Below are 27,146 nucleotides of genomic sequence, written 5' to 3'. Positions count from 1 at the left end.
TAGTTTTCTAAAATAAACACACAGCAACTTACCTGTCTAAACACCAACAAAACAAACATCACTCCCCCAATGTGCTTAGGCGCTTGATAAATTACTCCCACATCAAAACAATGGACAAACTAACCTCACAACAACTACTACTATTTCCCTCTCTCTGCTTCTTCCTGACTAACACTCTTCCTCTTTCCACTTCACCCTTGATCAGGAATAAAGTTAGAAGGCATGGGTATGGGTATGGTTACTGACATGGGTAGGGCGTCAGGAGGCTTAGTTGGATATGTGGCAATACAGGGCGTGGGGGCGTGACCGATGACCTAGGTGATGAAGGGGGTCGTGGTGCCAGGAGAAGGTTTGAAGATGACGGGAGGAGGTTTGGAAGTGACAGGAGGTGTAGGGGTGTGGGGATGGTAGGGTGAACGGTGGTGTAGTGTGTGTGTGTGTGTGTGTGTGTGTGTGTGTGTGTGTGTGAATACATGAGAGTGCTCCCGTCACCCCTCGTCGCCACAACGTCGCCGGCACCATACTGTCACTATCACCTTGTTGACCCAGCACCAGCAACAACAACAACATCAACAACATCTCCGTCGCCTCTACTAATGCACACATACAGTCACAACATTCACACACTCTTATCATCATCATCATCATTGTTACCACTTAGTTTCATCCACCACCACCATCACCACCACCACCAGTAGCGGCAACAACAACGCCATCTATACAGAAACCACCACTAAAGTCACCTAATAATACCGTAACACACACCAACACTATCACCATCGTTACTGATTCAGCCCACCCGCATCACCATTCACTATATACTGTCACCACCAATCAGTTGATCACCACCATCACCACTACCACCACCACCACCACCATTTCATCTGCCTTGTCCGCCCCATTTTTCATCACCCCCAACACAAAGTTTCTGTCGTCAGTCAAACAGCCGTTCTCTCTTTCTCTCTTTCTCCCTTTGTTTGATTGTTTCCCCCTTTTTATTTATTCTTTACTCTCTCTCTCTCTCTCTCTCTCTCTCTCTCTCTCTCTCTCTCTCTCTCTCTCTCTCTCTCTCTCTCTCTCTCTCTCTCTCTCTCTCTCTCTCTCTCGTTTTATATATCCTTACCTTCCCTTTCCCGGGCGTGAGTCATAGGAAGGAAGCGTAAGGGTCGGGAGGCGCATTTTAACACACAAGAACGAGAGGAGCATGAGATGAGGCGTGTGTGTGTGTGTGTGTGTGTGTGTGTGTGTGTGTATGTGTGTGTGTCCTTGTCCTTGTTCGTTAGTTACTATGCTTTTGGTGTTTTCGTCGGGGTCTTCAAAGGTTGAGAGAGAGAGAGAGAGAGAGAGAGAGAGAGAGAGAGAGAGAGAGAGAGAGAGAGAGAGAGAGAGAGAGAGAGAGAGAGAGAGAGAAAAGGAAAGATAAATACGGAAAGCAATGGATATATAGATTGAGAGAAAAAAAATAATACCAAGGGAAGAAAAGCAAACGAAAAATAATATAAAGATGCAAGATATAAAAAAAAGAAGGAATACGAGTGTGGACTAGAGGGAAAAAGAAAGAGAGGAATGGGGGAAAAGCAGGCTATGGAAGGTAGAGGAAGAGGAGCAAGGGAGAGGGAACGGAAGATGAGGAAGAAGAGGAAGGAAATGTCTGCAGATGAGGAAGAGTATGAAGAAGAAAGGAAGTGGGCGAGATCAGACAAGGAAAGACGAAGAGAGGAAAAGCGAGGAAGGCAAACAAGAGAAATGATAAGTATAGAAGAACAAGGGAAATGAAAGGAAGAACAGAAAGAAGAGGAAAGGAATGAGCAAACAAGAGAAATGATTAGTAAGAACAAAGGAAATGAAAGGAAGAACAGAAGAGGAAAGGAATGAATGGATAACAGACAAGAAAAATGATAAATAGGGGCAACAAGATAAAGGAAAGAACAGGAACTAGTGGATTACAAACAAGGAAAGGAGTGAATAAGAATAAAAAAGAAGGGAAGAGAAGAAGAGGAAAGAGTGGAAGGCAAACAAGAGTAACGATGAACTAGATAAATAAGGGAGAAGATAAAGAGATAGAGAGGAAGAGGAAAACTCATAATAGCACTACGAAGGAAAGGGAAGGTGAGAAATAAGAGAAATAGGAAAGAGAAGATTACAAACAAGAGAAGGGAAAAAAGAAGGAAGATTGAAAGGAAAGAAAAAAAAAATGAGATGAGTAAAAGAAAAGGGAAGAAGAGGAAGAAGAGTAAGAGGAGAGGACGGGTCATGGGAAAGGTTCGTGCAAGAGGTCACCGTCAGCGGGGTCACGGGGTCATACAGAGGTCCTTAATATGCTTGGGCGGCAGGGCGTGTGTCGCGTAGCTGATGGGACCCTAAATGGATGGCCTGTCTTTGTCTCTTCCTTTCTTCCTATCTTCTTTGCTCCTATTTCTTTCCTCTTAGTCTTGCTACGTTTTCTTTCTTCCACGTCTACCTTTCTTTCCTATTATTCCATTTTTTCTCCTCTGTCTTTCCTCCTTTAATTTTTTTCTTCGTTCTCTTTTTCTTCTTTTTCCTCTAACCATTCCTTCTCTCCCATCCTCTTCCTCTTCTTTCTTATCCGCCCTTCCTTTTCTCTCCTTCCACTTTCCTGCACTCCATGTCAAGGACACACACACACACACACACACACACACACACACACACACACACACACACACACACACGTTAGACAGACAGACATATTCAAAAGACAGACAGACAGACAGACGGACAGACGTGCAGAGAGACGGTGCGAGAAGCAGATTACCCGACACACAGGCAGACAGGCAGACAGACAGACCCAAAATTAAGGCCGCCTGCTCCTCGCTGCTGCCACAACTGCAGAAAAAAAAAGCTAATTACACACCTGCCTAAACACACCAGTAATTACGTCGGTGCAGGTGTACGTGCTGGCAGTGGTAAGTAAGGTGTTCTGGAGTGCCTGAAGATGACCGCAGTTGTTATTATTATTATTATTATTATTATTATTATTATTATTATTATTATTATTATTATTATTATTATTGTTATGTTGTTGTTTTGGTGTTTTGGTGTTTTCTTATGATTATTTTTATTATTATGTTTGGTGTGTGTGTGTGTGTGTGTGTGTGTTCGAGAGAGAGAGAGAGAGAGAGAGAGAGAGAGAGACTTAGGTATTCCAGGATTGAAAAAAAAAGACATTCCCCTGAACTCATGTAAATATTCCGTGGTGTTTGGCGGGTCTTGGTGGTAATTAAAACGGGGCTCGGGGAAGAGGAGGAGGAATGCTAGATGGTTTTGTATTTTTATTTATGTTTTTCTTTATTTGTTTATTTGTACATCTTCGGTTTTTTTATTTTTTTTATTTTATTTTTATTATTTTTTAATGTCTTTTTCTCGTATATATCCCTTTTTCTTTCGTTGTCTTTGTTCCCTCCTTCCTTCCTTTGTCTTTCAATCCATATTTAGATACTTAATTGATATTTTCTACATGTGTTCATTTTTTTATATACAATTACTAACATTATTATTATTATTATTATTATTATTATTATTATTATTATTTTCTTCATTATTATTCACCGCTCGCTATTCTTGGAAGTCCTCGTCAGGTGCCATCTGGTCCTCGTCTTTCTTACCTGCACAGGATAGATAACACGCCACTCACCTGACAGACACATTAATTATTCGCCCAGGTAGTGTAATGGTCTTTGCGAGGCTCATCTTACTTGAGTTTCCTTTGTCATCCTAATGCCCCTGACTCCCCTCCCTCCTCCCCCTTCTCATTCTCCTTCCTCTTTCCGCATCATCACCATCATCACTACCATTATCACCACCACAACGTTCCTCCATCCCCTACCACAATCACTACCCTTCCCTCCACACCCCCACCACCACCATCCTCATCCCCCTCCTCCTCCTCCTTTTCCTTCTCCTCCTCCTTTCTCCTCCTACCTCCTTCCTTCCTTTTACGTTTATTTTCTTGATCGTCTTCTCTCTCCCTCACATATCTTAGAACATAAGAACATAAGGAGTCTGCAAGAGGCCGGTTGGCCGATACAAGGCAGCTCCTGTGCACTCAACTCCACCTTACCTCACCATCCATGGCTTTATTTAACCTCTTCTTGAATGTATCTATGGTATTAACATCAACAACATGGCTCCCAAGCCTGTTCCATTCATCCACCACTATCGGTGAGCCAATTCTTGCCTATGTCTTTGTTGAATCTGAATTTGTTTAACCTACAACCATTGCCACACGTCCTACCTGGTTCTTTAACTATCAAAATCTTATTGACATCCCCTTTATTAAAGCCCTTCATCCATTTATAGACTTCGATCAAGTCTCCTCGCAACCTTCACCTTTCTAGAGAGTGTAGATTTAAATGCTTCAGCCTGTCTTCATAAGGCAAGTTTCTCACCCCCTGAATCATCTTTGTCATCCTCCTCTGTACAGATTCTAACATCTTGATATCCATTCTATAGTTGGGGGACCAGAACTGAACTGCATAATCGAGATGAAGTCTAACTAGTGCTAAGTAAAGTTTGTGGATGAATTCAGCGCTCCTATTGCTTACGCTCCTTGAGATGAAACCCAGTACTCTGTTTGCCCGATTTTTAGCCTGAATGCATTGAGCCCTAGGACGGAGGTCAGCGCTCACTAGGACTCCTAAGTCTCTCTCACGCCCAGACCTGCTTAGAGGAGTGTTGCTTCCCTCCGTCCTCTCCCTCTTCATTTCATTCCTCTTTAATCCACTCTCCACTTTTTCTTTTTACGTCTCAATGTTTTTTCCGTCTCCAGCATCTCCTCTTCCTCCTCCTCCTCCAGCGTGAGTGTACTGTACCGTGACCGTTCTGAGGCCCTATAGGGAGAAGAGAGAAGGGGATGAGAGGGGATGAGAGAGAGAGAGAGAGAGAGAGAGAGAGAGAGAGAGAGAGAGAGAGGGGGTGGGGGGTGGGGAGTGACCTTGCTACGGTTGGACGGAGGCCGCTGATCGGGTCGACGCCCTCAGTTCGACTCCCGTGGTCTCTCTCTCTCTCTCTCTCTCTCTCTCTCTCTCTCTCTCTCTGTTTACCCTCCCCCCCCTTACCACTAACACTCTTACTACAAACTCTTCCCCCCCATCTCAAACATCTCCCACCTTCCACATTTCCTTATCCCAGCTCTTCCACATTTCCTTATCCCAGCTCCTCTTCCACATTTCCTAATCCACTCTTCCACATTTTTCTTTACCCAGCCCTCATTCCACATTCCCTCGTCCCAGCTGTTATTCCATCCTCATCCCCTCACGACTCCTAACTAACCTCACCAAACTTAATGAAACTATTCCAATGTAGTCAAACCGAACCTGAGGGTGACTAATCTAATCTGAATAATAGAAACCAAGGCAAACCTAACCCAGTGTGACTTGACCTAACCATATCTTACATGACCGAAGCAAAGCGGCAGAACTCCTCCGACCTTTTTATTTCCTTCCTCATACCTACTCACTCCCTCCATCCCTCACTTCCTCATGCTCTTTCCTCCTTCACTTCTTCTTACCCCTTCTTCTCAGTCCTTCCTCTTATACTCCATCCTTACACTCGCTACCATCATTCCCTCCTCCCTTCACGCCCCATACTCATACTCACTCCTCACTCCTTCCTTATATCTACTCCATCCTTACTCTCCTTATTGTCACTCCCTCCATCCCTCACTTCCCGTATTCTCTCCCTCCTCACTCCTCACCCCTTCTATCCGCCTCTCACTCCCTACACTCTCCATGGACTCCCTCACTCCGAACCGTTACTCCCTCCTCCCTTCACCCCTCATACTCCCTCCCCCTTCACTCCTCACCCCCTCCTTTTATCTCCACGTCCAGCACCACCCCTTTACATCCTCCCACCGACGCCCCCGACACCTCACGCCTCATCACCCCCCTCCCCCCTCCCTGCCCCTCTGCCCCCATTCCCACCTGCCGCCGCCCCCTGCTGACGCCCCCCCGTGTGTGTTCTGTGTTGCAGGCCTGGTGTGACTGGCTTCTCTACCACAGCAATGTCTGGAACCCACCACCTCCCGCCGCCCGCGACTATGCTGTGTGAGTATATACCTGTGTGTGTGTGTGTGAGAGAGAGAGAGAGAGAGAGAGAGAGAGAGAGAGAGAGAGAGAGAGAGAGAGAGAGAGAGAGAGAGAGAGAGAGAGAGAGAGATGAGTTTGTAGTGTTACCTTAACCAAACTGTCTCTGTCTTTCTCTAGTTCTTCTTCTTCTTCTTCTTCTTCTTCTTCTTCTTCTTCTTCTTCTTCTTCTTCTTCTTCTTCTTCTTATTATTATTATTATTATTATTATTATTATTATTATTATTATTATTATTATTATTGTTGTTGTTGTTGCCTCGCTGTCCACCTGCAGGAAGCCGCCAGTGAAGGCACAGGTGCGGCGCACAAGTGTCACATGCCACAGGACGCCCGCCAGGCGCCCCGTAACGGCACCGCTGTAGAAAAAGAAAAAGAATGGAGAACACTTTTTTCGTGTCAACTGAAGCCACGTCACGGTCAGGAGTGGGTGGAGGGGGCGGGGAGTGAAGCGGGAGATGGAGTATATAGTGGAGTGGATGGCGGGGTTAATGAGTAAAGAGATGAAATAGGATGGGAATGTTTGGTGTTGGGTATTTATAGTAGTCTTTATTAGAGAGTGGGAAGGAGGGGAGGCCAAGATAGAGTGAGGAGGGCGGTAATGGAGGTAGAGGAGTAGATGGAAAGGAATGAGGAGGAAAAGATCAGGGTGTAGGAGGGGATAGGGGATAGGGGGACAGGGGGAGCGAAGCGCCATTCGACGTTTTAGTCCACCAGGAAGTATAGGTAGGCAGGTAAGGGCAGTGTCTCCTCCTCCCTGTGTCACGCGAGAACACCTGACCCCCGCGGCAAGGTACCCTCCCCTCCCCCCTCCCTCTCCACAACCACCACCACCACCACGCCGCGCCAGGTGACAAATTACGCAGTGGGTGGCGCGGCAGTTAAGGTGTGTTGGTGGGTGGGTGGTGGTGGAGGTGATGGTGGTGGTGATGGAGTGGGTCGGTTGGTGGTGATTGTGGTGGGCGGGTAATTGGTTGTTTGCAAATGGTGTGGGGTTGTGGTGGTGGTGGTGGTGGTGATGGAGGTGGCTGTGGTGGCGGGGTGAATGTTTCTGGGGTATCTCTGTTTCTCTTTCTTTGTCCTTTTGCTCGTGTGTGTGTGTGTGTGTGTGTGTGTGTGTGTGTGTGTGTGTGTGTGTGTGTGTGTGTGTGTGTGTGTGTGTGTGTGTGTTCACCTGTCCGTGTCCGTGACCTTACAAGAACGTGTGTGTGTGTGTATGCGTGGCTGTGTGCGTGACCTTGCCAGTACGTGTGTGTGTGTGTGTGTGTGTGTGTGTGTGTGTGTGTGTGTGTCGTCCCTGCTGGGCATGGCTCGCACCTTTGTTACGTGGGCGAAAATGACGTCATTCTCCCACACCTGAAACACACCTGCCTCCTGCATTTCTTGACTCCTTTATTATCTCTCTCTCTCTCTCTCTCTCTCTCTCTCTCTCTCTCTCTCTCTCTCTCTCTCTCTCTCTCTCTCTCTCTCTCTCTCTCTCCTTTAATATATCCTTTCCACACTAATTCCTTCCCCCCTGTTTTACCTGTTATTCTTTTCTCTCCTTTAACAGATATTTTTTCCCTTTCCTTCCTTCTCAATTGCTGTCTCCTCTGTTATCCACGCTGTCCTTTAATATATACTCCTTTCCGCCTTTTCTTTCTTCCTTCCCGCTCTTCTTTTCGTCTCATCCTTTCCTCTCTAAATCCTCGAACCGCTCATCGGCGCCGTGATAAAAAAATAATAATGATGTAACGGGAGGTTGATAATACGCTGCGTGACTTGGTTCTGGTCATCCCCGGCATGGACGATAAACGGCTAATGTAATGCTGAAGCGGGAAGGAGAAAATATGTAGCGGTGGTGGGATGGTAGACGGGACGGTTTTGAAGAGACGGGAGAGTTAAGAAAGGGCGGAGACGAGGAGAGTTTAGAAAGGACGGGGATGAGGAGAGTTTAGAAAGGACGGGGATGAGGAGAGTTTAGAAAGGACGGGGATGAGGAGAGTTTAGAAAGGACGGGGATGAGGAGAGTTTAGAAAGGACGGGGATGAGGAGAGTTTAGAAAGGACGGGGATGAGGAGAGTTTAGAAAGGACGGGGATAAGGAGAGTTTAGAAAGGACGGGAATGGGGAGAGTTTAGAAAGGAGAATATTATAACAAAAAAAGGAGGAATAAACGGAGGAGAGAGAGAGAGAGAGAGAGAGAGAGAGAGAGAGAGAGAGAGAGAGAGAGAGAGAGAGAGAGAGAGAGAGAGAGAGAGAGAGAGAGAGAGAGGCTGATAAAAAGAGGAATAACGACAATAAGGATAAAAAATGACGGGGATCAATAGACGGTGATGGGAGCGAGGATCAGGAAGTTTGAGGTGACCAACAAACAAAAACAAAAAAATGCTTCAACAAATTCTCGCGAGGCATCGAGGCGTTCACTTGAGCATCTGTAACGGGATGACAAAATAATAATAATAATAATAATAATAATAATAATAATAATAATAATAATAATAATAATAATAATAATAACAGCTGTCGACAGGTGGAATTTTTCTTTCGTGACCTGCGTGCACAGAGAGAGAGAGAGAGAGAGAGAGAGAAGGGGGGGAGGGGGGAGGGGGAAGCGAGGGAGTTGAACCCTTATCATGTGAAGGTCGTGAGGCTGGGCTGGGGAGCAAAGGGAAGGGGAGGGGGTAAGGGGAGGAAAGGGGGGCTGTCAGGTCAACCTTGAGCAACCTTGACTGCGGGGGAGGTCGTTGTGCATGCCTCCGCCCCCCATCTCTACCCCACCCATCTCCCCATCCCCTCCCCATAACATCCCCAGTCTCCTCCTCCTCCACGGTCCAGCTTTCCTCTCGTCCACTCCTCTCATATCATCTCCAGGATCTCCCCAACTCCCCCAACTTATTCCCCTCCTCTATGATATCTCCCAAGCATGTGAGTGCAGTATCCCATAATTTTCCCCACTTTCCCCACCTTTACCCCTTCCATACCCTCCCTCAACGTATTCTGACCCTCATCCTCGTTTCCCCCATAATTTTTTTTCTCTACAGCCTCATCTCCTTCTCCTCCTTCCTTCTCATTACCTTCTCTTCCATATCCTCCCTCAACGTTTTTTGCCCCGCTGTACCATATCCTCATCCTCATTTCTCCCATCATTTTTTCTCTACAGTCTCATCTCCAGCCTCCTATAACGATTGACACACCCTCACATCTTCTATCCCCCTCACATCCTCCTTCTTTACCTCCCCACCAATGCCCTCTTCCTCCCTCACACCTCCCCTCTCACCTCCTACACACTCATACCCTTACAGTCTCATCTCCGCCCTCCCATAACGATTGACACACCCTCACATCCTCCTTCTTTACCTCCCCACCAGTGCCCTCTTCCTCCCTCACACCTCCCCTCTCACCTCCTACACACATACCCTTACAGCCTCATCTCCACCCTCCTATAATGATTGACACTCCCTCACATCTCCTATCCCCCTCACATCCTCCTTCTTTACCTCCCCATCAATGACCTCTTCCTCCCTCACACCTCCCCTCTCACCTCCTACACACATACCCTTACAGCCTCATCTCCTACCTCCTATGTATGATGACTGTCACCCTCACATCCCCTCTGTACCTCACTTCCTCTTTCTTTTCCCCTCCACATATGCCCTTTAGCCCCCCTTCCCCCCCCCCTTCCTCTGCACACTCACACCCTCACAGCCTCACCTCCTTGACTTGCCCTCACATTCTCTCTGTCCCATACATCATCCTTCACCCTCCCTCTATTCCCCTCCTCCCCCTCACCTTCTCGCACTCCTCCCCACGTATCCCCTCACACCTTCACACCTTCCCCGCTACCTGAGGACACCTGGCGGTCCACCTGGTCACGAACTCATTACTTTGACAACATGAAGGAGGAGGAAGAAGAGGAGGAGGAGGAGGATATAAAAATGAGAATAATAATTTCCCCCAATAATTTTTTTTTTGTATTTTGGTGTGTGTGTGTGTGTGTGTGTGTGTGTGTGTGTGTGTGTGTGTGTGAGAGAGAGAGAGAGAGAGAGAGAGAGAGAGAGAGAGAGAGAGAGAGAGAGAGGAGAGGAGAGAAGAGAAGAGAAGAGAGAGTGTTGTTGTAGTCGATCATTTTCTATTTATTGTTGTGTCAGAGAGAGAGAGAGAGAGAGAGAGAGAGAGAGACCTTGACATTGCCTCACGCAGCCCTCAGATGATCACGTAACAAGAAAGGAGATTATTCTTAGGCCATTTTCCGTTTTTATCTTATTACAGAAGGATTTTATTTCTGAACTGGTCGTCTGTGGCTGTGGAAAAAAAAAGCCTGTCATTACTTCATATTATCATTATTATTTGTGGATGTTATTTTCTTGCTTCTGATGATTATTGTGTTCTTTCTTTCATTCATTTTTTCTTTACTTTTCTTCTGTTTATGTTATCAAGCGTCATATGATCTTACACCACATCCGCACCCACCTGATTCCTTCCTTCCCCCCCCCCAGAGTCCCCCCACCCTTTTCCATTTCTCTTTCCCTAATATAAGTAAAGAGAGAGAGAGAGAGAGAGAGAGAGAGAGAGAGAGAGAGAGAGAGAGAGAGAGAGAGAGAGAGAGAGAGAGAGAGAGAGATAGAGAGAGAGACGATAGAGCAGACGAGACAAGACGAAAGGAGAGTCGGTATTTCCCCTATGCCCCCCTACCTCCCTTTGATGTGCACCTTGGATTGGCAGACCGGCTAACACGTACACAGACACGTTCATAGACACGCACATAAACGGACATTTCCCTCAGAGCGACATGTCCGGGCCTGAGGCAAGGTCGACAGAGGGGGGCGCAAGGTGAGATCTGGCAGGGTTGTGAAGCGGAGCAAGGGGGAGAGGGGAGGGCAGGGCAGGTTAAGGTGTGGCGAACGGTGACGAGGGTGAAGGAGTAGTAGTAGTAGTAGTAGTAGTGGTAGTAGTAGTAGTAGTAGTAGTAGTAGTAGTAGTAGTAGTAGTAGTAGTTGTTGTAGTGGTGGTGGTTGTGGAAGTCGTAGGGAAACTGTTATGAAATGAGAAAGAGAAAGGAAAAGGGAAGATGAAGGAAGGTTGGTTGAATGAGAAGTAAGGAAGGGGAGAGGGAAAGGAGGGAGGCAAGTAAAGGTAAAGCTGAGATACAAGAGAGAAGGAGTAAGCTAAGTGGTAGTAGTAGTAGTAGTAGCAGTAGGTAGATGAGGAGGAGATTATTGTTTGTATAAGATGTGGTAGCGAGGAGGTAAGAGGGGGAGGGTGGAGACGGCGAATAAATGGTTTAAATCCTTATTGTGAGAGGAATGAGGGAAAGCAGTGAGAGGAAATGAAAGGAAGAAATATGGAGTGATGTTTTGCAAAGGCAGGAATAAGGGAGAAAAAAAACGGGAGATGGGTGGCAAATAGAGAGCCATTAAATAAAAAGGGTAATAGAAAAATGAAAGATGTGGAAGAGGAATGGCAGCAGGGGAGGGCAGACGGACGTTTAGTAGTGAATGGCATAGAGAGGAGAAAGAGAGAAAGGGAAGATAAGGAAATAGAGGAAGGGGGAATGAATGAGGGGCAGATAAGGAGCACACACACACACACACACACACACACACACACACACACACACACACACACACACACACATTATATTGTTCTTATAGGTCTCGCCCGCTATCAGCTCTCCTTTTAATATATTTTCTTGTGACAGCATTCAGTATACCGAGGAGGAGGAGGGGGAGGGAAAATAGAAAAATATTGGTATATGAGAAGTAGGAATACAACTATTATCTAATTCTTTATGTTTGGTTATCTCTTCTGGGCTCGAAAGGAAAGAAAAAGAAAGAAAGAAAACAAAAGAAAGAAAACGTAATTACACACTAGTCCAAACGCTGAGAGAGAGAGAGAGAGAGAGAGAGAGAGAGAGAGAGAGAGAGAGAGAGAGAGAGAGAGAGAGAGAGAGAGAGAGAGAGAGAGAGAGAGAGAGAGAGAGAGAGAGAGAGAGAGAGAGAGAGAGAGAGAGAGAGAGAGAGAGAGAGAGAGAGATCAACACTCCTATTTCCATAAACACGTCAGCCTTTGTTTACCTCGGCTTTACCTCCCTTGCAATGAGGTCACGCAATCACGAGGAGGAGGAGGAGGAGGAGGAGGGGGGGGCGGAGGAGGAGGAGGAGGTGGTTAACAGTTAGGCGCGCAGGTTACTCCCCTCCCAGGCACCTGGCCAACGCTTGCCCCCAGGTGAGCCTCGAGGCTGGACGCTGCTCACCTGACACACCTAAGGAGGAGGAGGAGGAGGAGGGGGAAACATGGAAACATGGACGAGCAGGGAGCAGAGAGCCTATTGACACATTGCGAGGCTGCCTGCTCTGAGAGATTTAATCAATCCGTCAGCCACAGGAGTGGCTTGCGGGAAGGATTAAAGCACTACTGAACGTACTTGTGGATACGTATAGTTCACTCCCGACGCAACAAATTGACGGTCAATGTGATTGAAGGTTGTTCCAATGGCGGACGACTCTGCTGATATCCGTAAAGCATCGCTTGGCTTGATTATTTTTTACCGTTTGTTTGTTCGCGCTTAGATTGTAGTAGTGAAGAGTTTTGGGTGGACATTGTGAAGACTTGTATCACTCCAGCAGTCTCTCTTTTCCAACGTGAAAAGTTGAGTCGCTCGAGTCGTACGTCGTAAGATTGTGTGTCTCACTGCATTAATCATTTCGTAGCGCGTCGCTGTACTCTCGAGTAGTTCAAGTATTCCAGTGGGGGCCTTACCAGAGGTGTACTAAGTTTAACAACCCCCCCGTCTTGTATTTCAAGTTCTCGCCAGCCATGAACCATAGCATAGTATTGCAGGCAGTGTTGCAGTGTTTTGCGTGCTTCAGGTCACTACTGACAGTGACCCCGAGGTGTTTTTCCTCTTGCACTACCTGTAGTGGTTCACCACCCATGTAGTAGGTGTGGTTGCTATTTCTGGACCCGATGTGCATTACTTTACATTTGGTAGTGTTGAAGGACATCCGCTACTTTTCCGACCACTGAGCGATCTGGTCCAAATCTCTCTTGATGATTTCGCAGTCTGCTGTCGTGAGGGCCTTCCCTCCCACCTTGGTGTCGTCAGCAAATTTAGAAAGTGTGGATTTTAATCCTAGTTCTAGGTCGTTGATATATATAATAAAGAGTATGGGGCCCAGCACTGACCCCTGTGGCACACCACTTGTCACCGGGAGCCACTCGGAGGCCTGCCCGTTGAGTAGAACTCGTTGCTTTCTTCCAGTGAGCCAATCTTTTATCCACGCAATCAGATTGTCCCCCAATCCTGCCGATTTCAGTTTCTTGAGAAGTCGTTCGTGCGGAACCTTGTCAAAGGCCTTCTGAAAGTCTAGATAGATAACATCGCTGGGGACGTGATTATCCCAGTTTTCATATATATCCCTGAAAAAAATCCAGTAAGTTGGTTAAGCATGAGCGCTTGTTCCTGAAGCCGTGCTGAGCATCGGAAATGATATTGTTGTCTTCAAGAAACTTGACGAGTTTTTCCCTGATAATCTTCTCGAGAACTTCTCCAGCCACTGAAGTCAAGCTAATTGGCCTGTAGTTCAGGGCCTCGCTCTTGTCTCCCTTCTTGTAGATCGGTTTTACGTTCGCTTGTTTCCAGTCTTCAGGAACTTTATTTTGTTGTAGTGTCAAGTTATAGATGGCGGTGAGTGGCTTAATTATTTGCTTCTTGAGTTCCTTGAGCAGCTTGGGTGACAAGTCGTCGGGTCCGGTTGACTTGTTTGTCTCTAGTTTATCTTGGTACTTCTGCACGTCCCTTTCGTCAATTGAGCCAATTTCTAGTTGGGTTATTCCCCTCGGTGGAATAGGGCTCTCGGGTATCGACTCTGTGTTCTCGACCGTGAACACAGACGCGAAGTTCTTGCTCAGGATTTCGACCATGTGTCTGTTGTCTTGTGTTAGGGCGCCGCTTTCATCTATCAGGGGACCGATGTTGCATTTCGACTTCTTTTTTGTTCTTATATATGTAAAAAAAAAAAAAAAATTGTTAGACTTGGATTCGCGTGCTATTCGCTTCTCAGTCGCGCTTACACTGGCGGATGAGGGTTCTGCAAGCTCTGAGGCTGCGCTGGTATTGTCTTCTAACATTTCGAGTAGCCTATTACCCTCCTGGTCTCCATTCATTGTGTTCCAGTTGATTTTAGGACAGTTAAAGTCCCCAATAATCACCGACTGCTTGTTTTGAGTTATGGCATGAATTTTCTCATATAGCGCCGCGTCGTCAGCTGCTTGTTGGGAGGAGGAGGAGTTGGGGGGGGTGGGGGAGAGCGGGTAATGTCATGAAGGAGAAGAAGTGATTGAAGTATTTTGTTCTTCTTCTTCATATTATTATTATTATTGGTAGTAGTAGTAGTAGTAGTAGTAGTTTGGGACAGAAGGAAAAGTAGGAATAAGAACGGGAAGTAAGAAGGACATTAAGGGGAAGGAGGAGAAGGGAGAAAGAAGAGGAGGAGGAGATAGTCGCAATATAGAAAATCTTTAATGGGCGAAGGAAAAAATGTGTTCGTGCGTGAAATGGAGAAAGACGAAAGAAAATTACCCAAGAAAATCACCTCCCCAAAGAAGAGGGAAACTAAGTCATGACCCGCGTAACAGACGAATAAAGCGAAGAGAATGTTGCCTCAAAAAAAAAAAAAAAAAAAAAGGAAAAGAAAAAGTTTCGATAATTCATGACGAAGACGGAGAAATGAAGTCCTTGGCAGCGAAATATAAGACGCGGAATTGTTGTACCGATATTTAGATAAACGAGGCTCAGAAAACAACAAGAACATAAATTAAGCGAGGAGGAGGAGGAGGAGGAGGAGGAGGTGGAGGTAGAGAAGAGGGATGAGAAGGAAAGAGAAGTATAATAATAATAATAATAATAATAATAATAATAATAATAGTAATAATAATAATAAAATAATAATAATAATAATAATAAGAATAATAATAAGAAGAAGAAGAAGAAAAAGAAAAAGAAAAAGAAGAAGGAGAAGGAGGAGTGGAAGAAGAAGGAAGGGAAGAGAAGCAGAACAGAAAGAAAAGCAAAAACGAAGAAAAAAAAATAGCTTAACATCGAAACAAGGAAGTGGAGGCAACGTAAAGCCTTTTGACACCACACGAGGTTACCTGCTTTAGCGATTCAATAATTTCATCAAATACCTCAGTCGCCTGAGGATCATATTATTAAATCGTCTGCCGTATGTGTGTCAGGCGGGGCCGTTCAGTGCACTCCTTACGCATCGAAATAACGGGCTGTGTGATTTTCTTTGGACGATCGTTTTCGGATTAATCATTTTTTTTAGCAGCAAACGAAGGAGCTCAAGGGGACACACACAAACACACACACACGCACACGTCCCCCCCCCCACCCACCCCCACACACACACACTCTGGCCCGCTAAAAACTACTTCTACAGAAACGTTTTGGCGAATGATTCGGTGTGAGGAAAGTGAATACCTACCCCTGCCGATGACTGTACCGTATCACCTCCCTTGAATGGGTTGGCCGCTCTTTCTACGTTTTAGTTTTCGGGTTAGTTCGGAGTTGACGGAGTGACGGACAGTACTGAGCTTGTTTAGGTACATGAACACCTCCATCGAATTCCTCCGTAGGCGTCTCTTTTTCCAATTAACGTTAAGAGGTTTAGTCGCTTGTGTTGTTCTTGATATGGCAATGCTCTCAACGTTGATATTTTTACTCTACACTGTCAAGGTTGAGGAACGTTTGCTGATATTTCGAACACATAACAATCCTCTCTTTCGGCCACCTCTTTGGATTCTTTTTAGGAGCAGCAAGTAGCGGGCTTTTTTACTATTGTTTCCTTTTTTTGTGCCCTTGAGCTGTCTCCTTTGTTGTAAAAAAAATCCGGTCAGTTTTTTTTATGGATGGTTTCGCAGTCAGCCGTTTTTGAAGATCTTTCCATCTGCATTTGTGTTCTTTAGCAAAAATTGATGGAGAGGCTTTAGTTCTATTTCTAGGACATTGATGGACACAATAAAGAGAATAGAGGAGGAGGAGAAGGAGGAAAAGAAGAAGACTAGGAAGAAGAAATAGATATAGGAATAAAAAATAGGAAGAAAATATATATAAAAAGAATGTACTAATAAAATGCATAAAAGAAAGTGGTGGCAGTGGTGGTGGTGGTGGTGATGGAGGAGGAGCATCACCAGCAGTAGCAGGAGCATCAGCAAAGAGAGGAAGAGGAGGAGGAGGAGGAGAAGAAGGAAGGAGTGAACGAGGAGGCATAGAAGAAGTCTAGTAAAGAGGGGGAGGGAAGTACAATTAAAAAGCAGGAAAGAGAGGAAGAGAAGGAAGAGGAAGAAGTAGACGAGGAGGTACAGAAGAAGACTAGTAAAGAGGAGAAGGGAAGTACAATAAAAAATCAGAAAAGAGAGGAAGAGAAGGAGGAAGTAGGTACAGAAGCAGACTAGTAAAGAGTTGGGGAGGGGAGTATAAAAAGGAGAAGGAGGAGAAGGAGGAGGAAGTGGAGGTGGAGGTAGAGAAGAGGGATGAGAAGGAAAGAGAAGCACAGTAATAATACTAATACTAATACTAATTCCACTACTAATAATAGCAGAAGTGGAAGCAGAAGAGGAGGCACAGAAGTAGAGCGGAGGAGGGGAGCACACACACACACACAAAAAAAAAAAAAAAAAAAAAACACGAAAGCCTGCCTGGTGTGGTTGGTGGAGGGCCAAACACGCTTGTCGGTCGTAAGGAAGACGGAGGCGGCTAATTGGAGGTGATAAAAGGGGCAGAGAACCGAACTGTGGGGAGGGGGTCTGTGTGTGGTGGTGGTGGTGGTGGTGAACTGAGATAAATGTTAGTGGTGTGCATTGGATTAGACATTTTATTTCCACCACCAGCACCACCAGCACCACCACCACCAACAACAACAACAACAACTCCAACAACAGCACCAGCAACAATAACAGTAACAACAATAACACAACAACAACAACAACAACAACAGCAACAACAACACAACATATCTCCAACGAAACATTTTTTCTCCTCGTCCTTATATATCATCGTTATCCTTTTTTTTTTCATATAATTCTAACCATCTAATGATTTCTATTTTTTCTCTTTCCATTTCACCCTTCTTCCCTTCTTTCCCTCTTTCTCTTTCTCCCTGTTCATCCTTCTTCTCTATTCTCTCATAATCTCTTCCTACTCTCCTCTCCACCACCAGGCAGGCTCATCCGAAACTGGGCGGTGGAGGTGGTGGTGGTGGTGGTAGTGTTGGGAGTGGGGGTAGCGAGGTGGTGGTGGTGGGGTGGTGATGGTGGTGTTTGCCAAGCGGTCATGTGATGTATGCTTGCTTCTTCCCTGCCTTGTTTACTCTTGTTATCTCTCTCTCTCTCTCTCTCTCTCTCTCTCTCTCTCTCTCTCTCTCTCTCTCTCTCTCTCTCTCTCTCTCTCTCTCTCTCTCTCTCTCTCTCTCTCTCTCTCTCTCTCTCTCTCTCTCTCTCTCTCTCTCTCTCTCTCTTCTTCTTCTTCTTCTTCTTCTTCTTCTTCTTCTTCTTCGTTTACTCGCCCAAAGGAAAATGCTGTTAACTTATTCTGTCTGTCTGTTGTCATCATTCTTTCTTTCTTCTTGGCCAGCGAGAAGAAGATGGGATAAAGGCTCCTCTTGCTGCCATTGTTGCTGCATGTAATTCGTGGTCTTGGGTCTTTATTAAAACTCGAGGGAACGGGCGAGTGTTATGATGGAAAGTTCCTGTTTGGGGGCCGTGATGCTGAGCGGGAGAGGAGGAGGAGGAGGAAGAGGAGGAATGGGGAAGCTGTAGGCTAGTTAGGGGTTGAAGGCATGTGGTGGGGTAGTGAAGAAGGAGGAGGAGGAGAAAGAGGAGGAGAAGAGAAGAAATAAGAAGAGGTAGAGGAGAAGTAGTAGTAGTAGTAGTGGGAGTAGGAGGAGGAGGAGGAGGAGGGAGAGAAGGAGGAGGGATCAGAGGTATTCGGAGGTAAAAGTCCGGGATGGAATGGAGATGAACAATGTGGGTTTTGTGGTTTATGTTTTGCAAGGTCGGGATTAGGAAAGTCGGGGTGGTCGATGGTGGTGATGGTGGTGGTGGTGGTGATGACGGGGAGGGGCAAAGAGTAACCATAACAATATACTTTTTGTGTGTGTGGTGATTGAAAAAAGAGGGAAACGAGAGTGAATCAGTCAGTCACTCAACCTATAACACTTTTATTCGTTATATCTCTCAGCGATAGTCAGTCAGTCAGGTACTCACTATCTCACCCATTCATATCCTCCCTCCCTCCTTCCCTCACCTGCTCTTCTGTTTAACGCCTTTTGACAACCCCTTCTTCTCTTATAAGTTAATTAATCGGTTGTTTCTCGTTCGTTCACTCACTCACTCACTCACTCACTCACACTATCCCTCCGCCCCTCCCTCCATCCTCACCCTTCCCCCACAAGCAGGACATTCGTTCACTCACTCACTCACTCACTCCGCCCCTCCCTCCACATTTCCCTCCCTCCATCCTCACCCTTCCCCCACAAGTAGGACACACTCACTCACTCACCCGTTCACTCACACTATCTCTCAGCCCCTCCCTCCACATTTCCCTCCCTCCATCCTCACCCTTCCCCCACAAGTAGGACACTCGTTCACTCACTCACTCGTTCACTCACACTATCTCTCCGCCCCTCCCTCCACATTTCCCTCCCTCCATTCTCACCCTTCCCCCACAAGTAGGACACACTCACTCACTCACCCGTTCACTCACTCACCCACTCACTCACTCACTCACTCTTCCCCCACAGGAACGAACGGGAGGACACGTGGGCCAGTGTCGCCGAGTTGGCCACGATCTTGCGGGGCTTCCCTTCTCCTGACGTGCCCCTGACGCAGGTGACCGCCGGTACTCCCACGCCCCCCGGGGACCTGCTGCCCCTTAGACTCACGGAGGACACCTTCCTGAGGGGGTACAAGCCGCTCCTCTCCGCCCACGCCTCCCTCACCTACGTCCCGGCCTCGGCCCTCATGGTATGTGTGTGTAGGGGGTTTGTGTGTGCGTGTGTAGGGTTGTTTGTGTGGGGAGGGGTGGTATGTTTCTTTGTGTGTGTTTGGGGGTTGTGTGTGTGGAGAGAAGTTGTGTGGGGGGGTTGTTTGTGTGTGTGTGGGGCGGGGTTGTGTGCGTGTGGGAGTTGCTTGTGTGGGGAGGGGGTTGCGTGTGTCGGGGGGGAAGTTTGTGTTTGTGTGAGAGGGTTTGTGTGTGTGGGCGTGGGTGTGGATGGGAGTTGTGTGTGGGTGTGGGGGTGAGTTGTGTGTGGGTGTGGGGGTGAGTTGTGGGTGTGGGGGGTCTGTCTTTGCGCATTGGTTTGAGGTTACCTGTCTGATTTCCTCTATTATCTTATGTATGCTTCTCCTTCCTTTATATTAGTTTTCAATTCCTTACATCCTATCTCTACAAGCACACCTATGTTCTTAAATTTCCTCTCTCTCAACATCCACCACCATAACCACCTCCATCTTTCTCCTCCGCAGGGTCGGGCACGGGACTGGGCGCGCGTGGCCAGGCTGCAGACGGTCCTGTGTCAGTTCCTGTGCGGCGTAGATCCCCCCGTGTTGCGGCTGCAGAAGACAGATAGAGGGGACGTGCTGGTGTCGGTGGTGGACACGTCGCCGCCCCCCTCACCCGTCACCGCCGCCGCCATGGTGAGTGTGTTTGTTTGTGTGTAAGGGAAATGTGGGTGGGAGGGACGAAAACTGTGTGTGTGTGTGTGTGTGTGTGTGTGTGTGTGTGTGTGTGTGTGTGTGTGTGTGTGTGTGTGTGTGTGTTTATCTTCATTTTATCCAAACGCATCCACTCCTCACCCCTTCATATCCTTCAATCCTTCGCAGGGGTCCTACAGCGGGTCAGATGTGGAGGTTGAGGACTCCCTAAGCGAGAGTGAGACTTCGGAGGGCGGGGAGGAGGAACAGGAGGCGGAGGGGGGTGTGGAGGAGGACGGCCTCTCCTCCACCGTCAAGCTGCTGAAGAAGAGGAAGAAGATGCTGGAGAAGAGGCACCGGCAGCAGAAGCGATTACATGTACGTGATGATGATGACGATGATGATGATGATGATGATGTGTTAGTTAATCAGGCAGGCATTCAGGCAGTCATTCCATACATTTACCTCAGTCATTCATGTAACAAAGCAATAAATCCATCAGCCAAAACGTATGTCATTCAGTCCAGTCATTTATATGTGTTTAACGTAATGGTGATGATCATGAGTCAGTCAGGCAATCAAGTAGTTGGTTAGTCAGTCAGGTAGTTGGCCAGGCACTTAGTTGTCCCTTTTCCTCTCCTCCCTTTCCTCCACCATTCTTCTCTTCTCTCATCCTTACAACATTTACTTCACCATTCTTAACCTCCTGCTTCACGCATCAGGACACCTATCAGGGTATCAGGACACCTCTCTCTCCTCCCGAAATTGACCTCTCTTTCGGCCACTCTAACTCTTTTTTGGAGCTGTGAGTAGCGGGCTTTTTTTTTTTTTTTTTTTTTTTTTTTTTAATTATTACCTTTTTTTATGCCCTTGAAAAAAAAAATCACATCCATATCCTCCCCTCACCCTCTTTCCCAAACACTTTCCTACACTATTCTTCACCCCCTTCCTCCTTTCTCCTCCTATCTCACACCTCTGTCCTTCCCTTGCCCTTTTTCTAACCCTTTCCCCCCGCTCATCATTTCACACTTTTCTCACCTTCCCCTTGATTCCTCCTCTCATCACACCTCTATCCCCCACACCCTATTCTCACCCTCCCTTCCTTTCTGCTCTCACAACACTACCTTCCCAACACCCTTTTCTCACCCTCATCTCCCTCCCTGCCCTCACAGAGTCTCCTGGAGGGCTCCGTCACCCTGGAGATGGAGGTTCGGCCCCGTTACCTCGTTCCTGATACCAACTGCTTCATTGAACACCTGGACGTGGTGCAAGACCTCGCCGGGGGGCCTTACACGGTGATGGTGCCGCTTGTGGGTGAGTAGACGTGCTATCGGGGCGTTAACGGGGCAGTGGGTGAGTGGGCGGAACTGTGTGGGCATTGATGTGGGCTTGGGGACGTTGACGGGGTTATGGGGCATTGACGGGGCTGTTGGTGACGTAGACGTGGTTGTGGGGGCATTGACGGGGCTGTTGGTGGCGTTGACGGGGTTGTGGGGGCATTGACGGGGCTGTTGGTGGCGTTGACGGGGTTGTGGGGTCATTGACGGGGCTGTTGGTGACGTAGACGGGGTAGTGGGGGCATTGAAGGGGCTGTTGGTGGCGTTGACGGGGTTGTGATGGCGTTAAAGGGGTTAAATAAAGGAGTCAAAATAAGGTTGAAGGGGGCAATGGTTGGGGTAGGGTCTTGGTGGGAATGATTAATCTCTTTTTCTGGGGAGGTGGGGGTGTTGACGGAGGCGAGGGGTGTTGACGAGGTTGGGGGTGTTGAAGGCTTAGATAAAGAGGTTATAGTGAGGTTGAAGGGACTGATGGTTACGGTCGGGTCTTGCTGGGGGTGAGTGAGGGGTATCTGTTTTTTTGAGGGATGTGGGTGGGTTGACGGGGCTGTGGGTGTGTTGAAGGGGTTAGATAAAGGGGTTAAGGGTGACGGTTGTGGTGGGGTTTTGCTGTGGTGATTAAGGGTGAGGCGAGGCTGTAGGCCGTTGTTGTTGGGTCTGTGGGGTTGCAAAGTGGTAGGAAAATGGGTTAAGGTGAGTTTGAAGGGGCTGGTTGTTGTGGGGGCCTTAGTGTGGGTGAATCTGCTTGAAGGGGTGTTGTCAGGTTGATGGGGGGTGGGAGGTTGTCGTGTGTGTATGTGTGTGTGTGTGTGTGTGTGTGTGTGTGTGTGACCGTGGGAGCGTTAGAGTAGACGTGAGGGTGAGAAAGAGGGGGAGAGGGTGGCAGAGAAGGGAGATTAGGGGAAAGGGGTGAAGCGAAAGGGAGGGAGGGGGGAGTAAAGGGCAGGGGGAGGAGGGAGGCATCATGCGAAGAATGGAAAACGTTATAATGGAAAAAAAAAACCGTATCTGCATTCTTACACATCGTTTCCTAGAAGTAGTGGTGGGCTGACGCGTTAGTAGTGGATTCTTAATAGTAGAAGTAGTAGTAGTCGTAGTAGTCGTAGTAATAGTAGTAGTAGTAGTAGTAGTAATAGCAGCATAATATTGTGTTTGTTAGTGTGTGTGTGTGTGTGTGTGTGTGTGTGTGTGTTTAAACTATAAGAGTAGGAAGAGGAGGAGGAGGAGGAGGATCGTAAGTGAAATATTAATAGAGGTGCTTAAGAATCCCTGAACATACTTCTCCTGACGCCCATGTGTGTGTGTGTGTGTGTGTGTGTGTGTGTGTGTGTGTGTGTGAGAGAGAGAGAGAGAGAGAGAGAGAGAGAGAGAGAGAGAGAGAAAAAAAATTATAGATAGGAGGTGTGGGAGGGAGGAGGAAGAGAGAAGGCGTGTGTGGGTAATGACGCCTGCGAGGTGCTGGGTGACCTTTCCTTCCTCCTCTGTCTCTCCCTCCCCCAGCTCTTCCCTCCGCCACCCATCCACTCCCCTTTCTCCCATCAGAAGTGTAATAGGTTTCCCATCATCCTCATTCGTCAAAATTGTTCCTGATCTTCTTTTTGATAGAGTGTTTCGATTGGCAGGAGGAGATAGCAGTAGTAGTAGTAGTAGCAGTAATAATAATAGTGGTTTTAGTAGTAGTAGTAATAATAGTAGTAGTGGTAGTAGTAGTAGTAGTAGTAGTAGCAACAGCAGTAATATTAGTAGCAGAAAGTATTGGTAGTGCTATTAATACTTTTGACTTTCTCTCTCTCTCTCTCTCTCTCTCTCTCTCTCTCTCTCTCTCTCTCTCTCTCTCTCTCTCTCTCTCTCTCTCTAGAGAGGGGGGGGGAGAGAGAGAGAGAGAGAGAGAGAGAGAGAGAGAGAGAGAGAGAGAGAGAGAGAGAGAGAGAGAGAGAGAGAGAGAGCACAGGCCAGGACAGGGTTAACAGACGACCTCTTTGGAATTTTTTGCCATTGGTCACCGTCATTACGCGACGCCAATATTACGACCTTCACCTTCCTCTCCTCCTCCTCCTCCTCCTCCTCCTCCTCCTCCTCCTCCTCCTCTTCCTCTTCCTCTTTCTCCTTCTCCTCCTCTCGCGGTCATCCTCCAATAAATCTTCCATCCCCGTTTTCTTTGCCCTCTATCTCCTTTCTCTTTTTATTTTTGTGCGTTCTTAGTTGCGTCATTTGTTTTAGGCCTTTTGTACCCCCCCCCTTCTCTCTCTCTCTCTCTCTCTCTCTCTCTCTCTCTCTCTCTCTCTCTCTCTCTCTCTCTCATGAAATTTAGGTCATATCCGTCATGTTTCTCTCCTTTTTTTTTGCCCTGCTAAGCCACAATACGCCCCGGCATGACCTGGGTGATCTAGTGTGGCTGCAGGCTGGTGGAGGCCCGTGGTTAGGAAGGCTCAAAGGCAATGTGGAAGACTCGGGCTCAGCTGGGACAATTTTCTCGACTTTCCTGTGACCGTCTTTATTTTTTCTCAGGTGTACGACGTCTGTACAGTTGGTGTTTAAGAGAGAAATAATGAAATATAGAATCATCATTATCGTCGTCATCATTTTAACGTTAGATTTTCCTATTATCTCATGAGGTTAGGCGGTCGGACATAGCTTCATCTGCTGTCCATTGCCTCAGTCTCTCTAATGCTCATTGCTGCAAAAAATCCTTCTTAACACACTGCCTTCATGTTTGGGATATCAGATAAAAAGGTGTGATTTGAGAGAAAAAGTAAAGTCTCGCGTTTGTGATGTCAGAGAATGTTGTGATTTGAGAGAAAAATAGTCGTTTGTGGTGTCAGAGAATGTTGTGATTTGAGAGAAAAATAGTCGTTTGTGGTGTCAGAGAATGCTGTGATTTGAGAGAAAAATAGTCGTTTGTGGTGTCAGAGAATGCTGTGATTTGAGAGAAAAATAGTCGTTTGTAGTGTCAGAGAATGCTGCTATTTGAGAGAATAAATAAAGTCTAGCGTTTGTGATTTGAGAGAAAAATAGCGTGTGATTTGAGAGAATAAATAAAGTCTAGCGTTTGTGATAGAGAAATTTTAAGGAATGCTGCTAAGATGGGATTAATTTGTAGACTTTCCTGTAGGCGTATTGATAATATTTCTTAGGTAGGAGCCTTGTACAGTTGGTGTTTCATTAAGAGGAAAATGTTAGGTCTAGCTGTTGTGATTAAAAAAAAAAAAATGGTGTGACTTGGAGGGCGCAAAGAAGTACGTGTGATATAAAAAAGATTAAACCGGGAACTAAATTGAAGTGGCAAGAGTCATACATCACGGCAGCCATTATAAATAAAATTCGCCTGCGCCTCTTATGGGCTGGGGTAGTCCAAGAGGCCCTTGGTGCTGTAGCCGACACTTAAAAAAAAAAAAAAAAAAAAAAAAAAAAATTTAAAAAAAAAAAAAAAAAAAAGCTAGAGGGTAGTTTGTGAGTCCTCCGCCATGACGAGATAAATCACCCCTGAGCTCGTTAAAGTCAAAACCACTCTATCAACCATCGTCTGACGTTTCTTTGCCATTTTTCAAGGGATTTTTTTTTCTTTTTTCTCATTAGAACGCTTATAAAATACGGTTCAGAATAACTCTTAGGGTGATTTGCGGTGACTTCAGGGCGATGCATTAGTTGCAATTTAGTAGTTTAGGAGTTCAGTCGTTTCAGATCAGTAGTTTCAGGGGGATTTGAATTAACTCCATGGGGATTTAATAGTTTCAGTTTAGTAGTTTAGGAGTTCAGTAATTTCAGATCAGTAGTTTCAGGGGATTTGAATTAACTCCATAGGAATTTAATAGTATCAGTTTAGTAGTCTAGTAGTTTTAGTTTAGTAGTTTCAGGAGTAATTAAGTTGATTCCTGGGAGATTTAGTAGTATGAGTTTAGTAGTATCAGTATGCTAGTTTCAGTTTAGTAGTTTAGTAGTTTCAATTTGGTAGTTTCAGGGTGATTTAAGTCAACTCCAGAGGGATTTGATAGTTTCAGATGATACCGGTTGAGCTTCAAAGCTTTTTAGTATATTTTAATGATTTGGAGTAATTTCAAGGTCCTATACTGTAATTTTATGTACAGGTATGATAATTTTATAGGGCAGAATATATCATGAATGAGACGAAGATAATTTATGAGATTTAGTGTCATTAGTCAGCCTATGGATTTACGGTGAATTGAAAGTGCTGTGCTGCAACTTCATGTAATTCAGAGTGATATTAAAGGACTGAATATACGAATGAGGAGGCAAGGGTATCTTAGGGGGCTTAGTGTGATCGGTTAACTTAGGGAGAGTGTGGGAGGACTGAGCGTGGTATTAGGACTGGTAATGAGGGTAAGGTTGAGGTTACTGGCTATGCAGGGTAACTAAAATACTTATGATATGATTTGAATAGTGTAAACTATATGACGGCTGAAGTTAGGGTAATAAGAATTCTCAGAGTATGACATATGTGGGTTCTGTGATAAGTAGGGTGGTTTGTGAGTCATCCTCATCTAAGGTACTCCTGATATGACTATGAATTAATATGATTTAGGATAACTACAGAAAGTTTTGTGATGGCTAGGGTACTCTCAAGACGACTAGGGTACTTTTTATGGATAGGGTACTTTTATGATGACTATAGGGTACTTTTTTATGGATAGGGTACTTTTATGATGACTATAGGGTACTTTTTTATGGATAGGGTACTTTTATGATGACTATAGGGTACTTTTTTTTATGGATAGGGTACTTTTATGATGACTATAGGGTACTTTTTTTTATGGATAGGGTACTTTTATGATGACTATAGGGTACTTTTTTATGGATAGGGTACTTTTATGATGACTATAGGGTACTTTTTTATGGATAGGGTACTTTTATGATGACTATAGGGTACTTTTTTATGGATAGGGTACTTTTATGATGACTATAGGGTACTTTTTTATGGATAGGGTACTTTTATGATGACTATAGGGTACTTTTTTATGGATAGGGTACCCTCAAGATGACTAGGGTACTCTTTTGATGGCTAGGGTACTCTCAATATGACTAGGGTACTCTTTTGATGGCTAGGGTACTCTCAAGATGACTAGGGTACTCTTTTGATGGATAGGGTACTCTCAAGACGACTAGGGTACTCTTTTGATGGCTAGGGTACTCTTATGAGGACTATAGGGTACTCTTAGGATGACTAGTAATGTTTTTTTTTATATCACTAGGGTACTCCTAAGGTAACGAGGGTACTGAAAATGACTAGAGTGCTCTTAGGATGACTAGGGTACTCTTAGGATGACTAGGAGTGTTTTTATTTTACTAGGGTACTCCTAAGATAGAGCTCTCGGTTAACGTTATTAATTTAAGTACAAGCCACGTATTTTCGACAGACTGTGTTATTTTCAGCAAAGCAGCCTGATCATTCCATAGTCTTTAAAATAACTGGGCTACATGAGGTCACATTTGTTGATTTCAATGCTGTGTTTAGTCACATGACCCTGCTCTTGTACGCAATAACAAGAACAATAGCCGACTAAGAATAGCTTTGTACACCCTGTATGTAAGCGTTTGTAGATAAACTTAATAATAGGCCAAAAGCATGCGAAATATACTACAGTGGGTTGGCAGCTTAAACCTCGCCCGTGAACATGTAAGCATCCTCTCTCTTAAGATGGCTAGAGTACTTTTAGGATGACCAGGGTAAGGCAGGACGATTGGCTATGCTTCGGGTGAATTCAGGGTGACCTTCGCGCCGGTGGGTTTCTGGGGAGGGTGACGTCAGGGCCTGGATGACCTCTGAGATGACCTCCGGGAGCATGGCTAGTGACCCTTGGTGTGCCCCGGGTTACTCTCGTGCGTGTGTGTGTGTGTGTGTGTGTGTGTGTGTGTGTGTGTGTGTAGACAAGGTGACATGATGGTAGGGTGTCTGTGTCTTCCTCCTCCTCCTCCTCCTCCTCCTCCACCACTTCCTCCTCCTCCTCCTGTTTTTGTACTCTTCTTCTCCTGTCTTTCCTTGACCTTGTCCTTCCTTGTCTTTTCTCTTCCTCCTC

The 27,146-nt window shown here is 46.1% G+C and overlaps 1 protein-coding gene across 3 annotated transcripts in view; it reads left to right on the top strand.

Moving 5' to 3' along the window:
* The window catches only part of LOC127007521 (telomerase-binding protein EST1A-like), an 86,388-nt gene that overhangs the window by 45,401 nt on the left and 13,841 nt on the right, over positions 1–27,146 (top strand). For all 3 annotated transcript variants that reach the window (XM_050878655.1, XM_050878654.1, XM_050878656.1), the window contains exons 8-12: positions 5,992–6,065; positions 18,886–19,108; positions 19,610–19,780; positions 19,967–20,155; positions 20,950–21,091. In XM_050878655.1, coding sequence (XP_050734612.1) covers positions 5,992–6,065; positions 18,886–19,108; positions 19,610–19,780; positions 19,967–20,155; positions 20,950–21,091 — 799 coding nt within the window. The remainder of the gene's footprint in view (positions 1–5,991; positions 6,066–18,885; positions 19,109–19,609; positions 19,781–19,966; positions 20,156–20,949; positions 21,092–27,146) is intronic.

Source organism: Eriocheir sinensis, chromosome 35 (genome assembly GCF_024679095.1).
Source record: "Eriocheir sinensis breed Jianghai 21 chromosome 35, ASM2467909v1, whole genome shotgun sequence".
NCBI classification, from domain to species: Eukaryota; Metazoa; Arthropoda; class Malacostraca; order Decapoda; family Varunidae; genus Eriocheir; species Eriocheir sinensis.
Note: the sequence above shows the minus strand (reverse complement) of the source record. Positions and strands in the feature narration are given on the sequence as shown.